Below are 24,185 nucleotides of genomic sequence, written 5' to 3' on the forward strand. Positions count from 1 at the left end.
ATTGTCGAATTACTTGCTTTACCAATTACTCATAGCCAAGCATATAATAAATTTTTAATTGATATCACACCATTAACACCAAGATTGCATCCAGATTTTAGGTATTTAAGACCATTAAGGACAGAGTTTGGCCAAATGACCGCTGAAATCGATTCAATGATTGAAAAAGTCGCAAATCAGTCTTCATTAGTCAAAATCAACACATCTATCCAAAACAACTTCCATTTTCTCCAAGAAGGTCGTAAATTCATTCATTCCGCACCAGTTATCATCTCTGGAGACAAAAGCGGACCAGGACCAGGCAGTTTTATCATTTTTAATGATATAATTGTTTTGGTCAAAAGATTGTCAAAAACATCCAAAGTTTTTTACGATTCCCCTGTTTTGGAATTCGTATATAAAAGGAACTCAGCTGCACAACATTCCATTTCCATTTCTTTCCCTAAGAAATCGTATTTAATGAAGAAAAAAGGTGGATATGTTTTTACTGTCGATTTTCACTCCGAAAACGAAGAAAAAACATGGTTTTCCAAACTTAGAGAAGTCCAAATCTCCAGATCTTTACAACAGAAAGACATTACAGCGAAGAATATGATTTGGGAGCCATTTGTTACTAACAAAAACATTCCTGAAATGGCAGACAACAAAGCCATTGTTTTTGGAAATTCCGTTTACATTTTCAATGGAACAGAAACTTCTTCTGAACTTATTACTATTTCTTTGGAAGATAACAAAGTTTCTCAGACACAAATGCCAATTAAAAAAGCTTCTTTCAAAGCTTTTTGTTTATCAATAATTGGTGACAAAATTTACGGTCCATGCACAAGAGGAATTTTCCAGTATCAACCAACAATGAATACGTACAAAGTTGCTGTTCTTAAAGGCAAAGGATTCGAGCCACTTAAAGGACAAACATCCGTTTCAATTAAAAACAATTTGTTCATTTTTGGTGGTGAAAATGAACAAGGAATTCCGCAAAACACTTTTTATCGTTTTAATCCTGTTGAAAAAACAGTTGCAAGTATTACAGAACATCTTCCTGAACCAAGAACAAACCACACAACTGTAGAACATGGTGGACACATGTATATCTTCGGAGGAAGAACAAATAAAGGTGTAACAAACCAATTATTGATGTATTCTCCAAGAAGAAACAAATGGATGAATATTGACATCAACGGTTTGATTCCAAGAGAAAACCATGTTTCTATTGTTGCAAATGACATAATGGTGATAATAGGTGGATCAGAGAAAGCTCAAGCACAGTTTGTTGATCTCAAAAAGAAGTGTTTGATATCAGTAAATGAGTTAGGAAATGTTCCTGAAATCATTTCTCGTTTTGCAGCAATTTTGGCAAATAATGACAAAATTGTTTGCATTGGAGGTGAATCAAATGGTGCATTGACAAACATGATTTATGAAATCAAGTTACCATTTGAATTATCACAAGAAATAGTTCATAAAAGATATGATTCATATAATGAAATTTCTGCTACAAAAGAAATTCCAAAATTAGAATTTACACCGAAATTAAAGAGATCAAAATCACCTGTGAATCATGTAACAAAGAGAAACAAAAAGACAATGGAAGAAGTTTCTCCTTTGTTTGATAATTCTGATCCATTCAACAAAACAGAAGAATTTCCTTCAATTCAATCACAAATTCCTGTTTCTCTTTTCGAATCTTATACATTAACTCTTCCTGAAGAAGCAGATTTAGATGACGAAGCAGCCGAAATCGCTGCCAAAGAAGCAGAAGAAAAGAGAAGATTAGAAGAAGAGGAGAGATTGAGGAAGGAAGAAGAAGAAAGAAAGAGAAAAGAAAAAGAAGAAAAGAGAAGATTGAAAGAAGAAAAAAGAAAGAGAGATGAAATGACAAATGAATTAAATGAAAGATTAAATCTTGATGCAAATAAAGTCCATGATAATGATAAAGATGATTTAGCAGATGTTGCAGAAAAAGCATTTAATGATGTCATAAAATCAAGAGAAATTCCTCAAGAAGAAAACGAAATTCCAAAGATTGCAGAGAAGGTTTATTTGGAAGGATTAACAAATGCATCAGAAAAAGAAGTTTCCAAGCCATTAAGAGATTCAATTGTTGATTTAAGAATCAAAGAAGAAAAAGAGAAATTAAAGGATATTATTGATAATTCACCAGTTGAAGAATCTCCAGATTTACTTGCCAATCTTTTCGAACAATTCGAAAATGAAAGAAAACCGATCTGTCAATTAGCAGAAGTAATTGTAAACAGAAACATCCAAGAAAAAATGGAAAATTCTCCAGAAGATGATAAACAAAAAGTGACAGATTTAATATCCAAAGTTTTAACAGATATATCTAAAGATGATAATCTCAAATTCAAGGATTTAGATGAATCTAAATTAGATGATATTATTTCCCAACAAATGGAAGATGTCGACATTGAAGAAAATGAAGATTTATTCCATGATTTGGCAAAAGAAGCTGTTGGAGATGTTTTATCAGCAGTTCAGCTTAAAGGACTTGAACCAGCATTAAATCAATTCGCTAACAACGCAATTGATGATGTATTAAATGATCAAGCAGTTTTAGAATCAGAAAACAAAGAAAATGCTGTAAAAGAAAGCATCATAAATAATGATGATGTTCCTGAAAAATTAGCATTTGAAATTCTTGATATGATGATTCCTGATGTTACATACCATTATAACGAAACACTTGATGCATTACCAACTATCGCTATTGGACTAGTAAGTAATTTGGCTTTGGTTGAACAACCAAATTCATTAGAAAAATCAAAAATCGCTTTAGAAAAGGCTCGTGATTTATGTTTGGCAAATTCAAATGAAAACGAAAAAGTTTTGAAGTTAACTGATGAAGCTTTATCTAAACTTCAAAATCCAGATGATTTGTCATCACAAGATCTGATTAATGATTTCATTGCAAATATTAATAAGGATGCTCCAACAAATGTTGTTGCATCAATATTAAATTCCGCAATTGATAATTGTTTATCTGCTGTTAATTCTAACAAAGATAAATCAGTTGAATCAATTGTAAAAGATTCAATTTCAGCTGTTGATAACAAAGAACTTGAAAATGTTATTTCAGATCTAAAATCACAATCAAGTATTCCTATTAATGCTGCAGCTGTTGCTTCTGTTTCATTAGTAGCTAAAACATCTTTACAAGCCGTTTCTCAACATCCTGATGATCCAAAACTTGTAGAACAAGCTAAAGAATCAATCAAAGCAGCTGCAGATCTTGCTTTAGTTGTAATTGCTGATGATGACGAACTTTCGAAAGATGTCATTTTAATGACAACTAAGTTTGCTGATAGGGCTTTAGATGAACATCGTAATGTTTCATCAGAAGATGAATTGAAGACAAAGCTCAAAGATGTAATTGCTAATCAGTTGAAGTCAGATTTACTTGAAGCCGAAAAAGATAAAGCAAATTCAAAGGATTTGATTGATTTACTTGATATTGCTGCAATGGCAAAGATTGCAAGTGAAAATGAATCAGATCCAGAGAATAAGAAAGATCTTGATAATCTCCTTAATAAATGCCGTGAAGAAGCAATTGCAAAATTAGATGAAATCAATCATCATCAAATTCCTATTGAAGAAATTGAGAAAATTGTTGATGCAATGCTTAATGAAATGGCATCTAAACTTGAAAGTAATCCTGATATGAGGCAATCATCAATAAATTACATCAATGAACAATTACAAAAAGCTAAAGAAGCTTACGAAGAATCACCAAAAGATCAAGATCGTGATCAATTCATTTATGATTACATTATGGATAATAAACCAAGTGTTGATGATGAAGATTATGACGTAATATCAAGAGATATCGACTTCGGAGAATTCGGAGAAGAAATAACTGATGAACAAATCAAAGATAAACTTGGTGATAAAGCGGATGGATTATCTAAAGATGAAGCAATGAAAGCTTTAGAAGATCAAATGATTGGTGATATCGGATCGAAATTAGCCGAGAGTCTTGTTGATAGATTATTGAATGATTATCACGAGAATGAATTAATTTCACAAATGGTTCGTGAAGCAATCAATGCAATGGTTAAGGATATTTTGGCTAAAATGAAAGATGAAGATGCAGAAAAGATTATTCAACAAGTTTCAGCAAGTGCAATGGCTCAACTTGCTCTCAAGCATAATCCAGTCAATGTTGAGCAAGGAAAGTATCATCCACATATTAATGATGTCGCAACAACAACCGCTTTACGTGCCGCTGATACACTTGCCTCACTTCAAAAATTACAACTGAGAGAAGACAAACCAGATAAAGAATTAAATGAAGATGAAGTTAAACAAATCGAACAATCATCTAAAGAACTTGTTGATAATCTTGTTAACAAATCCGTTGAAGAGCTTGAGAAAGCCAGTACTGACAAAGAAGAAGATCCAACTAAAGCTGCCGAAGCCGCACATGGCATTCTCTCGAGACAAATCAAGAATTTCTTAGAACAGCCGAAACCATCAAATCCAGATAATGAAAATGAATCAACTACTAGTGAGAATCACTCAAATGTCAAACCAACAGCAGATAATGATGAACAAATCAAATCTGACAATATTGAAAAATTAATTGACTTTGTTTTGTCTAAATCAGTTGATGTTTCTAATGAAGAAACACCACTCAGTGCGGAAGAGGCAGCACTCGCAGAAAAGCTTGCTCTTCAGAAGAAGATGGTTATTCCAGATGATGTCATTGATGCCGTTCAAGAACTTGCTTCTCAAAATCTTGAACAATTCATTCAACAATCCTCTCCAGAAGAAGAGAACAAATCTGTTGAACTGGTCCCTAACGAATTTAAAGAAGAAACTAAGTCAGATAAAACAGCATCACAAGATGAAAAAGTTTCACAAGTTGCCAGTGATATAGCAAATCGTATCTTCAATGGCTTGACAGCAGAAATGGAAGCAATTCAAACTCAAGAACTATTATCAAAGATCGCTAAAGAAGCCCTTGATAAGATTATCAAGAACATCCTCGCCAACATGAAAGATGAAGATGCCGAAAACATCATTCAACAAGTCTCCGCAAGTGCAATTGCAGATTTGGCACTTAAGTATAACCCAGTTGATTCAGATGAAGAAGAACATCACAAACATATTAACGATGTTGCCGATTCATCAGCATCTCGTGCTGCATCCACATTAGCATCACTTCAGAAGTTACAACTTCAAGAAGATGATCCATCTCGTCAACTTAACGAAAGTGAAGAGAAACAGATTGAAGAATCAAGTAAAGCACTTGTCAACAATCTTGTTAGTAAATCCGTTGAAGCTCTTGAACAAGCAAGTACTGATAAAGACGAGAGTCCCGAGAAAGCAGCGGAAGCTGCCCACAGTCTTCTTTCTAAACAGATCAAGAACTTCCTTGAACAAGAAAAACCAACTCCATCATCTGCAAAGACAACAACACAACCATCGACCGAATCAACACAACCAGAACCAGCAGTTAATATTGAAGATCTCACAGACTTTGTTCTTTCAAGATCAGTTGATGTTTCTAATGAAGAAACACCACTCAGTGCAGAAGAAGCAGCTCTTGCAGAAAAGCTTGCTCTTCAGAAGAAGATGGTTATTCCGGATGATTTCATTGATGCTGTTCAAGAACTTGCTTCTCAAAATCTTGAACAATTCATTCAACAATCACAAGCTAAAGAAGAACAATCTAATCAGCCTTCTCAAATTGAGAATGAAGGTTCATCCTCGGAAACTTCTCAACCATCAGCTCAACAAGATGAAAAAGTTTCACAAGTTGCTAATGATATAGCAAATAGAATATTTAATGGACTCACTGCTGAAATGGAGGCAATACAGACACAAGAATTACTATCTAAAATTGCCAAAGATACAATTGACAGAATTGTTAAGAACATCTTAGATGAAATGAAAGATGAAGATGCGGAGAAGATCATTCAACAAGTATCAGTCAGTGCAATGGCACAACTTGCTCTCAAACATAATCCAGAAGATGAAGATGAAATTCAACATCATCCACATATCAATGAAGTTGCCGACTCATCCGCATCACGTGCAGCCGATACACTTGCATCCCTTCAGAAATTACAACTTAAGGAAGATGACCCGAACAAAGAACTCAATTCCGAAGAAATCAAACAAATCGAAGAATCATCCAAATCTCTTGTTGATAATCTTGTTCAAAAGTCAGTTGAAGAACTTGAGAAAGCTAGTACCGACAAAGATGATGATCCATCTAAAGCATCAGAAGCTGCGCATGGTCTTCTATCCAAACAAATCAAGAACTTCTTAGAATCCGAAAAGAATAAACAACCATCCACTAAACCACAAGTAAATTCAGACGCACAATTACCAATTGACATTGATGAGCTCACCGACTTTGTTGTTTCGAGATCAACTAATATTGATTCCGAAGAAACACCACTTAGTTCTGAAGAAGCTGCACTTGCAGAAGCTATTCATAAACAACAAATTCAAGCAATTCCAGATGAAGTTATTGATGCTATCCATGAACTAGCATCTGAAAACCTTGAACAATTTACATCTAAAGAATCAGCCAGTAAATCACCAACAAATGAAACACCTGAAAATAATGATCAACAAGATTCAATTGTTACAGAGCAACCAGAATCAGAAAGCAAGAAGACAACAGAAGATAAAGTTTCAGCAGTTGCAAGTGACATTGCTAACAGATTATTCAATGGGTTATCTCCAGAGATCGAAGCTCTTCAAATCCACGAAGCACTTTCCAATGTTGCCAAAGAAGCCCTTGATAAGATCATCAAGAACATTTTAGATGCAATGAAAGATGAAGATGCCGAAAACATTATTCAACAAGTCTCCGCAAGTGCAATGGCACAACTTGCACTCAAGCACAATCCAGTTAATGTTGAACAAGAGAAATATCATCCACATATCAATGATGTTGCCACAACAACCGCCTTACGTGCTGCTGATACACTTGCCTCACTTCAAAAGTTACAACTTAAGGAAGACAAACCAGACAAAGTTCTTAATGACGATGAACTTCAACAGATTGATGAATCCTCCAAAGCACTTGTTAACAACCTGGTGAACAAGTCTGTTGAAGAACTTGAGAAAGCCAGTACCGACAAAGAAGAAGATCCAACCAAAGCCGCAGAGGCTGCTCATGACATTCTCTCGAGACAAATCAAGAACTTCTTAGAACAACCAAAAGCATCACCTTCAACAATAAATCAACAAAACACAGACGAAACAACTAATATAGATTCTCAAACCCAAATACCATCTGATATTTCAGATCTCACAGACTTTGTTCTTTCAAGATCAGTTGATGTTTCTAATGAAGAAACACCACTCAGTGCAGAAGAAGCAGCACTCGCAGAAAAGCTTGCTCTTCAGAAGAAGATGGTTATTCCAGATGATTTCATTGATGCTGTTCAAGAACTTGCTTCTCAAAATCTTGAACAATTCATTCAACAATCAGAAACAGAAGAAGAAAAATCTAGTGATGAAACTCCCAATGAACTTGATAAAACAACCTCAACTACACAAGTTGATGAAAAAGTTTCCCAAGTTGCAAGTGATATTGCAAACAGAATCTTTAATGGTCTCACAGGAGAAATGGAAGCTATCCAAACCCATGAGATGTTATCTAAAATTGCCAAAGATGCTGTTGATAGAATTGTTAAGAACATCATAGACAATATGAAAGATGAGGATGCCGAAAACATTATTCAACAAGTCTCAGCCAGTGCAATGGCTCAATTAGCATTGAAACATAATCCAGTTAATGTCGAACAAGGAAAATATCAACCACATATCAATGATGTTGCAACAACAACCGCATTACGTGCTGCTGATACATTAGCATCACTTCAGAAACTTCAACTTAAGGAAGATAAACCAGGCAAAGTTCTTAATGAAGCGGAAGAGAAACAAATTGAACAATCATCTAAAGAACTTGTTAACAATCTTGTCAATAAATCGGTTGAAGAGCTTGAGAAAGCCAGTACCGACAAAGAAGAAAGTCCAGAGAAAGCATCAGAAGCCGCTCATGGCATTCTGTCTAGACAAATCAAGAACTTCTTAAATCAGCCAAAGTCATCAGATGTTAACAATGAAAATAATGATGAAACACCAACTGTTTTTTCTGATCTCACAGACTTTGTTCTTTCAAGATCAGTTGATGTTTCTAATGAATGAAAACACCACTCAGTTCAGAAGAAGCAGCGCTCGCAGAAAAGCTTGCTGCTCAGAAGAAGATGGTTATTCCAGATGATTTCATTGATGCTGTTCAAGAACTTGCTTCTCAAAATCTTGAACAATTCATTCAACAATCAGAAACAGAAGAAGAAAAAATCTAGTGAGGAAATACAAAATGAATCGATCAAACCATAACATCAGATTCAACTGAAAAAGAAAGCATCAAAAGAACGAGAAAGTTTCACAAGTTGCAAGTGATATTAGCTAATCGCATATTCAATGGACTCACAGCTGAGATGGAAGCTATTCAGACACAAGAAATGTTATCAAGATTGCAAAAGATGCAATCGATGGTATGATCAAGAATATCATGAATGGATTTAAAGATGATTGATGCCGAGAATATCATCAAAGAAGTCTCAGTTAGTGCAATGGCACAACTTGCATTGAAACATAATAGAAAGATGAAGATGAGATTCAACATCATCCACACATCAACGAAGTTGCCGACTCATCCGCATCACGTGCAGCCGATACACTTGCCATCCTTCAGAAATTGCAGTTGAAAGAAGATAATCCAAACAAAGAGCTCAATTCGAAGAAATCAAACAAATCGAAGAATCATCCAAATCTCTTGTTGACAATCTCATCAATAAATCAGTTGTCCAAACTTGAACATGCCAGCCTTGAGAAATCCGATGATCCAAGCAAAGCATCAGAAGCTGCACATGGTCTTCTTTCCAAAACAAATCAAACAATTCTTAGAACAAGAAAAGATTACTCAACCAGATACAGAAACCAAACAAAATGAAGAACATCCGAACCAATCAACATTGATGATCTCACCACATTTGTTGTTTCACAGAGCTCAGAACTTAAATCAAGTTCATTACCTATGTCCCAAGAAGAAGAAAACACTTTCCAACGCTATTCAGCAACAACAGACACAGACTGTTCCACGTAAGTTGTTGATGCCATTCAGATCTTGCCTCATATAATCTTGAACAATTCTACAACAATCACAAGGATGATAATAACAATAAACCAGATATTGAAGGAGAAGAAAGTAAATCAGCTAATGAAGGAGAATCAGAAACACCAATTGAAAGTGAATCTGTCCCAGACAGAGTTTCATCCGACGAAAAGAAAGTTGAAGCTGTTGTCAATGACATTGCTAATCGTGTTCTTTGTGGTTTATTCCCAGAGATCGAAGCTCTTCAAATCCACGAAGCACTTTCCAATGTTGCCAAAGAAGCACTTGATAAAATCATCAAGAACATCCTCGCCAACATGAAAGATGAAGATGCAGAAAACATCATTCAACAAGTCTCCGCAAGTGCAACGGCACAACTTGCTCTCAAGCATAATCCAGAAGATGAAGAACAAGAGAAATATCATCCACATATCAATGATGTTGCCGATGAATCGGCTTCCAGAGCAGCAAACACATTGGCATCTCTTCAAAAATTACAACTCAAAGAAAATGATCCTTCTAAGGAACTTAATGAAGATGAAGAGAAACAAATAGAACAATCTTCCAAAGAACTTGTTAATAACCTAGTCAATAAATCAGTTGAAGAACTTGAAAAAGCAAGTACAGAAAAAGAAGAATCTCCAGAGAAGGCTGCAGAAGCAGCTCGTGGACTACTTTCTAAACAAATTAAGTACTTCTTACAACAAGAAAATCAATTTCACTCAAATGCCAAGCCATCGAGCGACAATGAAGAACAAATCAAATCTGACAATATTGAAAAATTAACTGACTTTGTTTTGTCTAAATCAGTTGATGTTTCTAATGAAGAAACACCACTTAGTGCAGAAGAAACAGCACTTGCGGAAAAGCTTGCTCTTCAGAAGAAGATGGTTATTCCGGATGATGTCATTGATGCTGTTCAAGAACTTGCTTCCCAAAATCTTGAACAGTTTACACAAAATGCAGTTAAACAATCAGAAGATCAATCTGCTTCTGAAGTTGGAGAAGAAAAGAAGTCTTCTCAAGAAGTTGATGAAAAAGTTTCACAAGTTGCAAGTGATATCGCAAATAGAATTTTCAATGGACTCACTGCTGAAATGGAGGCAATACAGACACAAGAATTACTATCTAAGATTGCCAAAGATACAATTGACAGAATTGTTAAGAACATCTTAGATGAAATGAAGGATGAAGATGCGGAGAAGATCATTCAACAGGTATCAGTCAGTGCAATGGCACAACTTGCATTGAAACATAATCCAGAAGATGAAGATGAAATTCAACATCATCCACATATCAATGAAGTTGCCGACTCATCCGCATCACGTGCAGCCGATACACTTGCATCCCTTCAGAAATTACAACTTAAGGAAGATGACCCGAACAAAGAACTCAATTCCGAAGAAATCAAACAAATCGAAGAATCATCCAAATCTCTTGTTGATAATCTTGTTCAAAAGTCAGTTGAAGAACTTGAGAAAGCTAGTACTGACAAAGATGAGGATCCATCTAAAGCATCAGAAGCTGCGCATGGTCTTCTATCCAAACAAATCAAGAACTTCTTAGAATCCGAAAAGAATAAACAACCATCCACTAAACCACAAGTAAATTCAGACGCACAATTACCAATTGACATTGATGAGCTCACCGACTTTGTTGTTTCGAGATCAACTAATATTGATTCCGAAGAAACACCACTTAGTTCTGAAGAAGCTGCACTTGCAGAAGCTATTCATAAACAACAAATTCAAGCAATTCCAGATGAAGTTATTGATGCTATCCATGAACTAGCATCTGAAAATCTTGAGCAGTTCACATCTAAAGATTCAGCAATCAGAGAGTCAACATTTGAAACATCTGAAAACAAGGATCAGCAAGATGCAATACCAGAAAGTGCAGCTTTACCAGACCAACCAGAATCAGAAAGCAAGAAGACAGAAGATAAAGTTTCAGCAGTTGCAAGTGACATTGCTAACAGATTATTCAATGGGTTATCTCCAGAGATCGAAGCTCTTCAAATCCACGAAGCACTTTCCAATGTTGCCAAAGAAGCCCTTGATAAGATCATCAAGAACATTTTAGATGCAATGAAAGATGAAGATGCCGAAAACATTATTCAACAAGTCTCCGCAAGTGCAATGGCACAACTTGCACTCAAGCACAATCCAGTTAATGTTGAACAAGAGAAATATCATCCACATATCAATGATGTTGCCACAACAACCGCCTTACGTGCTGCTGATACACTTGCCTCACTTCAAAAGTTACAACTTAAGGAAGACAAACCAGACAAAGTTCTTAATGACGATGAACTTCAACAGATTGATGAATCCTCCAAAGCACTTGTTAACAACCTGGTGAACAAGTCTGTTGAAGAACTTGAGAAAGCCAGTACCGACAAAGAAGAAGATCCAACCAAAGCCGCAGAGGCTGCACATGGCATTCTCTCTAGACAAATCAAGAACTTCTTAGAACGACCGAAACCATCAAATTCAAATGATGAAAATGAATCAACCACTATCGGACAAGAAAAGCAATCGGACGATCTCACAGACTTTGTTCTTTCAAGATCAGTTGATGTTTCTAATGAAGAAACACCACTCAGTGCAGAAGAAGCAGCACTTGCGGAAAAGCTTGCTCTTCAGAAGAAGATGGTTATTCCGGATGATGTCATTGATGCTGTTCAAGAACTTGCTTCTCAAAATCTTGAACAATTCATTCAACAATCAGAAACAGAAGCAGAAAAATCTAGTGATGAAACTCCCAATGAACTTGATAAAACAACCTCAACTCCTCAAGTTGATGAAAAAGTTTCCCAAGTTGCAAGTGACATTGCAAACAGAATCTTCAATGGTCTCACAGGAGAAATGGAAGCTATCCAGACCCATGAAATGTTATCTAAAATTGCCAAAGATGCAATTGACAGAATTGTTAAGAACATCATAGACAATATGAAAGATGAGGATGCCGAAAACATTATTCAACAAGTCTCAGCCAGTGCAATGGCTCAATTAGCATTGAAACATAATCCAGTTAATGTCGAACAAGGAAAATATCAACCACATATCAATGATGTTGCAACAACAACCGCATTACGTGCTGCTGATACATTAGCATCACTTCAGAAACTTCAACTTAAGGAAGATAAACCAGGCAAAGTTCTTAATGAAGCGGAAGAGAAACAAATTGAACAATCATCTAAAGAACTTGTTAACAATCTTGTCAATAAATCGGTTGAAGAGCTTGAGAAAGCCAGTACCGACAAAGAAGAAAGTCCAGAGAAAGCATCAGAAGCCGCTCATGGCATTCTGTCTAGACAAATCAAGAACTTCTTAAATCAGCCAAAGTCATCAGATGTTAACAATGAAAATAATGATGAAACACCAACTGTTTTTTCTGATCTCACAGACTTTGTTCTTTCAAGATCAGTTGATGTTTCTAATGAAGAAACACCACTCAGTTCAGAAGAAGCAGCGCTCGCAGAAAAGCTTGCTCTTCAGAAGAAGATGGTTATTCCAGATGATTTCATTGATGCTGTTCAAGAACTTGCTTCTCAAAATCTTGAACAATTCATTCAACAATCAGAAACAGAAGAAGAAAAATCTAGTGAGGAAATACAAAATGAATCAGATCAAACCATAACATCAGATTCAACTGAAAAGAAAGCATCAAAAGACGAGAAAGTTTCACAAGTTGCAAGTGATATTGCTAATCGCATATTCAATGGACTCACAGCTGAGATGGAAGCTATTCAGACACAAGAAATGTTATCAAAGATTGCAAAAGATGCAATCGATGGTATGATCAAGAATATCATGAATGGATTTAAAGATGATGATGCCGAGAATATCATCAAAGAAGTCTCAGTTAGTGCAATGGCACAACTTGCATTGAAACATAATCCAGAAGATGAAGATGAGATTCAACATCATCCACACATCAACGAAGTTGCCGACTCATCCGCATCACGTGCAGCCGATACACTTGCATCCCTTCAGAAATTGCAGTTGAAAGAAGATAATCCAAACAAAGAGCTCAATTCCGAAGAAATCAAACAAATCGAAGAATCATCCAAATCTCTTGTTGACAATCTCATCAATAAATCAGTTGTCCAACTTGAACATGCCAGCCTTGAGAAATCCGATGATCCAAGCAAAGCATCAGAAGCTGCACATGGTCTTCTTTCCAAACAAATCAAACAATTCTTAGAACAAGAAAAGATTACTCAACCAGATACAGAAACCAAACAAAATGAAGAACCATCCGAACCAATCAACATTGATGATCTCACCACATTTGTTGTTTCACAGAGCTCAGAACTTAAATCAAGTTCATTACCTATGTCCCAAGAAGAAGAAACACTTTCCAACGCTATTCAGCAACAACAGACACAGACTGTTCCACGTGAAGTTGTTGATGCCATTCAAGATCTTGCCTCATATAATCTTGAACAATTCTACAACAATCACAAGGATGATAATAACAATAAACCAGATATTGAAGGAGAAGAAAGTAAATCAGCTAATGAAGGAGAATCAGAAACACCAATTGAAAGTGAATCTGTCCCAGACAGAGTTTCATCCGACGAAAAGAAAGTTGAAGCTGTTGTCAATGACATTGCTAATCGTGTTCTTTGTGGTTTATTCCCAGAGATCGAAGCTCTTCAAATCCACGAAGCACTTTCCAATGTTGCCAAAGAAGCACTTGATAAAATCATCAAGAACATCCTCGCCAACATGAAAGATGAAGATGCAGAAAACATCATTCAACAAGTCTCCGCAAGTGCAACGGCACAACTTGCTCTCAAGCATAATCCAGAAGATGAAGAACAAGAGAAATATCATCCACATATCAATGATGTTGCCGATGAATCGGCTTCCAGAGCAGCAAACACATTGGCATCTCTTCAAAAATTACAACTCAAAGAAAATGATCCTTCTAAGGAACTTAATGAAGATGAAGAGAAACAAATAGAACAATCTTCCAAAGAACTTGTTAATAACCTAGTCAATAAATCAGTTGAAGAACTTGAAAAAGCAAGTACAGAAAAAGAAGAATCTCCAGAGAAGGCTGCAGAAGCAGCTCGTGGACTACTTTCTAAACAAATTAAGTACTTCTTACAACAAGAAAATCAATTTCACTCAAATGCCAAGCCATCGAGCGACAATGAAGAACAAATCAAATCTGACAATATTGAAAAATTAACTGACTTTGTTTTGTCTAAATCAGTTGATGTTTCTAATGAAGAAACACCACTTAGTGCAGAAGAAACAGCACTTGCGGAAAAGCTTGCTCTTCAGAAGAAGATGGTTATTCCGGATGATGTCATTGATGCTGTTCAAGAACTTGCTTCCCAAAATCTTGAACAGTTTACACAAAATGCAGTTAAACAATCAGAAGATCAATCTGCTTCTGAAGTTGGAGAAGAAAAGAAGTCTTCTCAAGAAGTTGATGAAAAAGTTTCACAAGTTGCAAGTGATATCGCAAATAGAATTTTCAATGGACTCACTGCTGAAATGGAGGCAATACAGACACAAGAATTACTATCTAAGATTGCCAAAGATACAATTGACAGAATTGTTAAGAACATCTTAGATGAAATGAAGGATGAAGATGCGGAGAAGATCATTCAACAGGTATCAGTCAGTGCAATGGCACAACTTGCATTGAAACATAATCCAGAAGATGAAGATGAAATTCAACATCATCCACATATCAATGAAGTTGCCGACTCATCCGCATCACGTGCAGCCGATACACTTGCATCCCTTCAGAAATTACAACTTAAGGAAGATGACCCGAACAAAGAACTCAATTCCGAAGAAATCAAACAAATCGAAGAATCATCCAAATCTCTTGTTGATAATCTTGTTCAAAAGTCAGTTGAAGAACTTGAGAAAGCTAGTACTGACAAAGATGAGGATCCATCTAAAGCATCAGAAGCTGCGCATGGTCTTCTATCCAAACAAATCAAGAACTTCTTAGAATCCGAAAAGAATAAACAACCATCCACTAAACCACAAGTAAATTCAGACGCACAATTACCAATTGACATTGATGAGCTCACCGACTTTGTTGTTTCGAGATCAACTAATATTGATTCCGAAGAAACACCACTTAGTTCTGAAGAAGCTGCACTTGCAGAAGCTATTCATAAACAACAAATTCAAGCAATTCCAGATGAAGTTATTGATGCTATCCATGAACTAGCATCTGAAAATCTTGAGCAGTTCACATCTAAAGATTCAGCAATCAGAGAGTCAACATTTGAAACATCTGAAAACAAGGATCAGCAAGATGCAATACCAGAAAGTGCAGCTTTACCAGACCAACCAGAATCAGAAAGCAAGAAGACAGAAGATAAAGTTTCAGCAGTTGCAAGTGACATTGCTAACAGATTATTCAATGGTTATCTCCAGAGATCGAAGCTCTTCAAATCCACGAAGCACTTTCCAATGTTGCCAAAGAAGCCCTTGATAAGATCATCAAGAACATTTTAGATGCAATGAAAGATGAAGATGCCGAAAACATTATTCAACAAGTCTCCGCAAGTGCAATGGCACAACTTGCACTCAAGCACAATCCAGTTAATGTTGAACAAGAGAAATATCATCCACATATCAATGATGTTGCCACAACAACCGCCTTACGTGCTGCTGATACACTTGCCTCACTTCAAAAGTTACAACTTAAGGAAGACAAACCAGACAAAGTTCTTAATGACGATGAACTTCAACAGATTGATGAATCCTCCAAAGCACTTGTTAACAACCTGGTGAACAAGTCTGTTGAAGAACTTGAGAAAGCCAGTACCGACAAAGAAGAAGATCCAACCAAAGCCGCAGAGGCTGCACATGGCATTCTCTCTAGACAAATCAAGAACTTCTTAGAACGACCGAAACCATCAAATTCAAATGATGAAAATGAATCAACCACTATCGGACAAGAAAAGCAATCGGACGATCTCACAGACTTTGTTCTTTCAAGATCAGTTGATGTTTCTAATGAAGAAACACCACTCAGTGCAGAAGAAGCAGCACTTGCGGAAAAGCTTGCTCTTCAGAAGAAGATGGTTATTCCGGATGATGTCATTGATGCTGTTCAAGAACTTGCTTCTCAAAATCTTGAACAATTCATTCAACAATCAGAAACAGAAGCAGAAAAATCTAGTGATGAAACTCCCAATGAACTTGATAAAAACAACCTCAACTCCTCAAGTTGATGAAAAAGTTTCCCAAGTTGCAAGTGACATTGCAAACAGAATCTTCAATGGTCTCACAGGAGAAATGGAAGCTATCCAGACCCATGAAATGTATCTAAAATTGCCAAAGATGCAATTGACAGAATTGTTAAGAACATCATAGACAATATGAAAGATGAGGATGCCGAAAACATTATTCAACAAGTCTCAGCCAGTGCAATGGCTCAATTAGCATTGAAACATAATCCAGTTAATGTCGAACAAGGAAAATATCAACCACATATCAATGATGTTGCAACAACAACCGCATTACGTGCTGCTGATACATTAGCATCACTTCAGAAACTTCAACTTAAGGAAGATAAACCAGGCAAAGTTCTTAATGAAGCGGAAGAGAAACAAATTGAACAATCATCTAAAGAACTTGTTAACAATCTTGTCAATAAATCGGTTGAAGAGCTTGAGAAAGCCAGTACCGACAAAGAAGAAAGTCCAGAGAAAGCATCAGAAGCCGCTCATGGCATTCTGTCTAGACAAATCAAGAACTTCTTAAATCAGCCAAAGTCATCAGATGTTAACAATGAAAATAATGATGAAACAGGTAATCATGATAATTATGACCTTAAACCAATTGATGTTTCAGATCTCACAGACTTTGTTCTCTCAAGATCAGTTGATGTTTCTAATGAAGAAACACCACTTAGTGCGGAAGAAGCAGCACTCGCAGAAAAGCTTGCTCTTCAGAAGAAAATGGTTATTCCAGATGATTTCATTGATGCTGTTCAAGAACTTGCCTCTCAAAATCTTGAACAATTCATTCATCAATCACAAGCTGCAGAAAGTTCAGATTCTAATGAACAAGCATCTGCAATCACAAATGAACTTTCATCCACTGAAGAACAATCAACCCAACCAAATGTTGATGAAAAAGTTTCACAATTTGCAAGTGATATTGCTAATTGCATATTCAATGGACTCACAGCTGAGATGGAAGCTATTCAGACACAAGAAATGTTATCAAAGATTGCAAAAGATGCAATCGATGGTATGATCAAGAATATCATGAATGGATTTAAAGATGATGATGCCGAGAATATCATCAAAGAAATTTCAGTTAGTGCAATGGCACAACTTGCATTGAAACATAATCCAGAAGATGAAGATGAGATTCAACATCATCCACACATCAATGAAGTTGCCGACTCATCCGCATCACGTGCAGCCGATACACTTGCCTCACTTCAGAAATTGCAGTTGAAAGAAGATAATCCAAACAAAGAACTCAATTCCGAAGAAATCAAACAAATCGAAGAATCATCCAAATCACTTGTTGACAATCTCATCAATAAATCAGTTGTCCAACTTGAACATGCCAGCCTTGAGAAATCCGATGATCCAAGCAAAGCATCAGAAGCTGCACATGGTCTTCTTTCCAAACAAATCAAACAATTCTTAGAACAAGAAAAGATTACTCAACCAGATACAGAAACCAAACAAAATGAAGAACCATCCGAACCAATCAACATTGATGATCTCACCACATTTGTTGTTTCACAGAGTTCAGAACTTAAATCAAGTTCATTGTCTATGTCCCAAGAAGAAGAAACACTTTCCAACGCTATTCAGCAACAACAGACACAGACTGTTCCACGTGAAGTTGTTGAAGCCATTCAAGATCTTGCCTCATATAATCTTGAACAATTCTCACACAATCACAAGGATGATAATAACAATAAACCAGATATTGAAGGAGAAGAAAGTAAATCAGCTAATGAAGGAGAATCAGAAACACCAATTGAAAGTGAATCTGTCCCAGACAGAGTTTCATCCGACGAAAAGAAAGTTGAAGCTGTTGTCAATGACATTGCTAATCGTGTTCTTTGTGGTTTATTCCCAGATATCAAAGCTCTTCAAATCCACGAAGCACTTTCCAATGTTGCCAAAGAAGCACTTGATAAAATCATCAAGAACATCCTCGCCAACATGAAAGATGAAGATGCAGAAAACATCATTCAACAGGTTTCAGCAAGTGCAATTGCAGATTTGGCACTTAAGCATAACCCAGTTGATTCAGATGAAGAAGAACATCACAAACATATTAACGATGTTGCCGATTCATCAGCATCTCGTGCTGCATCCACATTAGCATCACTTCAGAAGTTACAACTTCAAGAAGATGATCCATCTCGTCAACTTAACGAAAGTGAAGAGAAACAGATTGAAGAATCAAGTAAAGCACTTGTCAACAATCTTGTTAGTAAATCCGTTGAAGCTCTTGAACAAGCAAGTACTGATAAAGACGAGAGTCCCGAGAAAGCAGCGGAAGCTGCCCACAGTCTTCTTTCTAAACAGATCAAGAACTTCCTTGAACAAGAAAAACCAACTCCATCATCTGCAAAGACAACAACACAACCATCGACCGAATCAACACAACCAGAACCAGCAGTTAATATTGAAGATCTCACAGACTTTGTTCTTTCAAGATCAGTTGATGTTTCTAATGAAGAAACACCACTCAGTGCAGAAGAAGCAGCTCTTGCAGAAAAGCTTGCTCTTCAGAAGAAGATGGTTATTCCAGATGATTTCATTGATGCTGTTCAAGAACTTGCTTCTCAAAATCTTGAACAATTCATTCAACAATCACAAGCTAAAGAAAACTCACAACCAGAATCTGAACAGTCTTCTGAAGAAGTTCCTTCTGACAAACAATCCTCAGAAGAAGTTGACGAAAAAGTTTCGCAAGTTGCAAGTGATATTGCAAATAGGATATTCAATGGCTTAACAGCAGAGATGGAAGCTCTTCAGACACAAGAAATGCTATCGAAGATTGCTAAAGATGCAATTGATGCCATGATCAAGAACATATTGGATAACATGAAAGATGAGGATGCTGAAAGAATTATCAAGGAGGTATCAGTGAGTGCAATGGCACAACTTGCTCTCAAACATAATCCAGAAGATGAAGATGAGATTCAACATCATCCACATATCAATGAAGTTGCCGACTCATCCGCATCACGTGCAGCTGATACACTTGCATCACTTCAGAAATTACAACGTCAAGAAGACAATCCAAACAAAGAACTCAATTCCGAAGAAATCAAACAAATTGAAGAATCATCTAAATCTCTTGTTGATAATCTTGTTCAAAAGTCAGTCGAACAACTCGAAAATGCAAGTGCAGAACAAAAAGAAGATCCAGCTAAAGCCGCAGAGGCTGCTCATGGTCTTCTTTCCAAGCAAATTAAGAATTTCTTTGAAGTTCAAGAACCACAAGATTTAACAGAATTTGTTGTATCTCGTTCTGCAGAAATTGGAAATGATGAAACTCCACTTAGCAGCGAAGAAGCAGCTTTGGCGGAGAAACTCCAGACCCAGCAGAAGTCCACAATTCCTGAGACAGTTATTGAAGCAGTTCACGAACTTGCTTCTCAGAATCTTCAGCAGTTTGTTTCTAAAGATGAAGAAAGTAAACTAGAAACTGAGCAAACATCAGAAGAGCAACCAGAATCCAAAGGAGGAAACGAGAAAGTTGAAGAAGTTGTCAGTGATATTGCTAATCGTGTTCTTACAGGAATATTCCCAGAATTGGAAGCTCTTCATACTCAAGAAGCACTTTCCAAGATTGCCAAAGATGAAATTGACAGAATTATTAAGAACATCTTAGATGAAATGAAGGATGAAGATGCTGAGAAGATCATTCAACAGGTATCAGTTAGTGCAATGGCACAACTTGCTCTCAAACATAATCCAGAAGATGAAGATGAGATTCAACATCATCCACATATCAATGAAGTTGCCGACTCATCCGCATCACGTGCAGCTGATACACTTGCATCCCTTCAGAAATTGCAGTTGAAAGAAGATAATCCAAACAAAGAACTCAATTCCGAAGAAATCAAACAAATCGAAGAATCATCCAAATCTCTTGTTGACAATCTTGTTCAAAAGTCAGTTGAAGAACTTGAGAAAGCTAGTACCGACAAAGATGATGATCCATCTAAAGCATCAGAAGCTGCGCATGGTCTTCTATCCAAACAAATCAAGAACTTCTTAGAGTCCGAAAAGAATAAACAACCATCCACTAAATCACAAGTAAATTCAGACGCACAATTACCAATTGACATTGATGAACTCACCGACTTTGTTGTTTCGAGATCAGTCAATCTTGATTCCGAAGAAACACCACTTAGTTCTGAAGAAGCTGCACTTGCAGAAGCTATTCATAAACAACAAATTCAAGCAATTCCAGATGAAGTTATTGAAGCTGTTCATGATCTTGCTAAAGACAATCTTGAGAAGTTTGCAAAGAATGATGAAGAGCAGCCACAGCAAACTGAAGAAGAACAGCCAGATACTAACCAAATTGATGAGAAAGTTGCAGCTGTTGCTAATGATATTGCAAACAGATTATTCAACAATCAATTATCTGCTGAAATGGAAGCACTTCAGACACAAGAAGCTCTCTCTAAAGTTGCTAAGGATGCAATTGACGAAATCATCAGAAAGATTCTTGATTCATTCAGAGATGATGATTCAGAGAAAGTCATCAAAGAACTTTCACTTGCTGCAATGGCAGGACTTGCAAAAGACGATCCATTATTTGCCAAGCTTGCAGAAGAATCATCCGAAAAAGCAGCAGAAATTCTTGCAGAGCTTCAGAAACAAAAGATCTTGGAATCAGATCCAAACCACGAATTCACTTCAGAAGAGGAAGAAAAGATCAAAGAAAACGCTAAAGATCTTGTCAAAGAACTTCTCTCTCAACTTCAAGAAGATATCAAATCTGGAAAAGATCCAGATAAGATTTCTCAAGCTGCTTCTGAACTTCTTGCAAAGAAGATCGAAGATTACTACAATAGCAAGGAAGAGGAAGATCCAGAAATTCGTTCAAGAGAAATCGACCATGATGACTTGAATGAATTTATCAATGATCAACTTGAAGTTCCACAAGAATTAGTTGGCCAAATCAAAGAAATCAACGAAGGAAATGAAAAACCATCAGATGAGAAAGTCGAAAAACTTGCAGATGGAATTGCATCTCATGTTTACGATTCACAAATTGGTCCACAAGTTGAAGATATTGAAGAAAGAGAAAAGTTAGAGAAAGAAAGATTAGAAAATGAGAGAAAATTGGAAGAAGAAAGATTAGAAAAAGAAAAGCAATTAGAAGAAGAAAGATTAGAAAAAGAGAGACAATTAGAACAAGAGAGATTAGAGAGAGAAAGAAAACTTGAAGAAGAAAGATTAGAAAGAGAAAAGAAATTAGAAGAAGAAAGATTGGAGAAAGAGGGATTAGAGGAAGAAAAGAAGCTCCAAGAAGAAAAAGAAAAGAGAGAAAGAGAACTCAAAGAGAAAGAAGAAAAAGAAACACTTGATTTATTATCAGGAATGGCAAAGAAAGTTATTGATGATATGGTTGAAGATATCCTTGATAAAATGCAAGAAGAAGAGAACGAAGCAATTTTCGGAGCTCTTTCACAAACATTGGAAGGATGTTTACCAAACTTGATGAGCAATTGCAAGTCAATTCTTTCCAACTCGTTCCAATCTTTGGTCAACAAGACAATCGATGCTTCTAAAGACATCATCAATGAATTATCTGATGGTGTCGAAAAAGAAGAAGATAAAAACGCTGTTGCTGCAGCTGTTAGAGAATTGATGCTATTTGCTGTCAGAGACGCAAACAGTATCATTACAAACGAAGTGGAAGGAGATACAGAGCAAATGGTAACAGAAGATGTCAATGGTGCACCTCTTAAGTGTGTATTAGACGATCCTCAAAAATTGTTAGAGAATTATGATTCAAAGGACAACAATTATTACGTCAACGCTCTAAATGATGTAATAACTCATGAAACAAGGTTATCAATAAGAGACATTGCCGAAAATGTCTTCACAGCTGTCAGTGGAGAATCAAAACCACTTGAAGAAGGATCAGACGCGTTTGAAGCGAATATGGACTTATCAATGTTCGAAGAAGGACTTAATAAGAACCATGAATTCGCTCTTGCTGTTGCGAAGAACGCCGTTTTATCAGCATTGCCTGCAATTTTGGATACAAAAAAAGATTTTGAGCGCCTCCGTGAATTGCCACGGGAGGAGATCTTCAACGCCTCTAGGCACCCGAAGCGTGCCAGTAGGTTGATCTCCTTCGGTCTTAACAGAGTCTCATTGGAAAGAGACAAACAGACAGAGGATACTACAATCAAGCAGTTGAAAGACGACTTCAAGAAGGTCTCTCTCGAATCATGCATCGAGAGAATGGCCTCTCCTGAAGAAGTTGCAACAGCTGCAACAGAAGTATCCTCCGCCGGGGCGCTTGTTATCTTAGGAAAAGTTGATAAAAATGATGAAAGATTTACATCTGATGCTTGCAAATCGATGTCACCAGTCTTAATTAAAGCTGTCTTATCTAATTCAGGACTTGCTGACATTGATACAGTTCTTCAAGAAGCTAAAGACGCAATCAATAACTGTGCACATGAAAAGATGGCAGAAATCATTGCAGATTCACTTGCACAATCTTCTCTTGTAACTATCCAGGCTGAAGAAAACCTCGCAGCTTGCAGAGAAAGAGAAATTAAGAATCTTCGCGAAGCAGATATGGAAATTCGTCGTAATTTGCCTGATGTCACTGTTGAACCAAGAATTAACTCTCATGATGATCCAGTCAATGTTCTTGCCAAATTTGCAGTTGCATCTGCAGTTAATGGAGCTCTTAATGAACTGATTGCTATGGACTATCAAAAGCAAATCAGATCACAAAGAGAAAAACTCGACAAAATCAGAATGGCTGAAGAAGAAGAAATCTGCAAATCTAGAGATGATAAAATTGAATCAATCGAAAATTATCGTGATGAACAAATCAAGATGATTGATGATCTTCTTAAACAAGAAGAAGATCGAATCATGAAAGAAGCAGAAAGAAGAAAGAACGAAGACGTCAAAGCTGCTATGGCAAAGAAGCAGATGGAACAAAAGAAGAGAGAAGAGGAAGAAAAGAGAAAGAGGGAAGAAGAAAAGCGAAAGAGAGAAGAAGAAGAGAAAAAGAAGCGAGAAGATGAAAGGAAGAAAGAAGAGGAAAGAATCAAAGAAGAACAAAGAATCAAAGCTGAAGAAGAAGAAAAGATGAGAAAACAAAGAGAAGAAGAAGAAAAACTTATCAAAGAAAAAGAATTGGAACTTCAGAAACAAAATGAAGAAGAAGATAGTGATATTTTCGTAGCAGAATCAACGAAATCTCGCGATATTGATTTCAACGCTGAGGAAGAAGAAAAAGTTGTTGAAGGCAAAGTCGAAGAAGATTTGGCCAACGTCAACAACACCTCAGCTAATGAAACAAAGAATGAAGAAACAGAAAACAAAGAAGAACAGCCAGAAGAAAAGCATCGCAGAAGACGTCGTAGAAGAGAAAGACCTCATCCAGTTAATCCTGAAGAAGAAGAGGAAGATTCATTTGAATACGACTTCCCATCTGATGCTGATGTTTTAATTGATGAAAATGACCGTAAATATATGCGTCAAGAACAAATCAAGAAGAACTTAAAGATGAAGGCAGGTTCAGTGGCAGCAGTTGTTGGAGCGTCAGCTGCTGTTGCTGGTTCTATTTTCTACTTCATGAAGAAATTTATCAAATAAAAATCTTGTAAAATTTATTTTTTAAATTATGGTCTTATCTTTGGGATTTTTCAGTTCGGAAGTACTTATTTCATACATCATAAAGATATTCCATGTCAATTTAACTTAATTACCAACATTATTGAAGAATGACTTGATTTTTCATTCTGATTTGTTTAATATTATGAACAAAATATAATGACT

General features: G+C 36.4%; 2 protein-coding genes across 2 annotated transcripts; both read left to right on the forward strand.

Moving 5' to 3' along the window:
• Positions 1-135: 135 nt before the first annotated feature.
• On the forward strand, positions 136-4,166 carry TVAGG3_0837800 (nitrile biosynthetic process; the record flags this gene model as incomplete). The annotated part of the gene is made up of 1 exon (XM_051248773.1): positions 136-4,166. A coding segment is annotated over one exon (4,031 nt), but the record flags the coding sequence as incomplete, so codon positions are not given.
• Positions 4,167-16,475: 12,309 nt separating this feature from the next.
• On the forward strand, positions 16,476-24,002 carry TVAGG3_0837810 (nitrile biosynthetic process; the record flags this gene model as incomplete). The annotated part of the gene is made up of 1 exon (XM_001578913.2): positions 20,799-24,002. The coding sequence occupies one exon, from the start codon at positions 20,799-20,801 to the stop codon at positions 24,000-24,002; it is 3,204 nt and encodes a 1,067-aa protein (XP_001578963.2).
• Positions 24,003-24,185: the final 183 nt, after the last annotated feature.

The sequence above is a fragment of the Trichomonas vaginalis genome, chromosome VI (genome assembly GCF_026262505.1).
Source record: "Trichomonas vaginalis G3 chromosome VI, whole genome shotgun sequence".
In the NCBI taxonomy this organism is placed as follows: Eukaryota; Parabasalia; order Trichomonadida; family Trichomonadidae; genus Trichomonas; species Trichomonas vaginalis.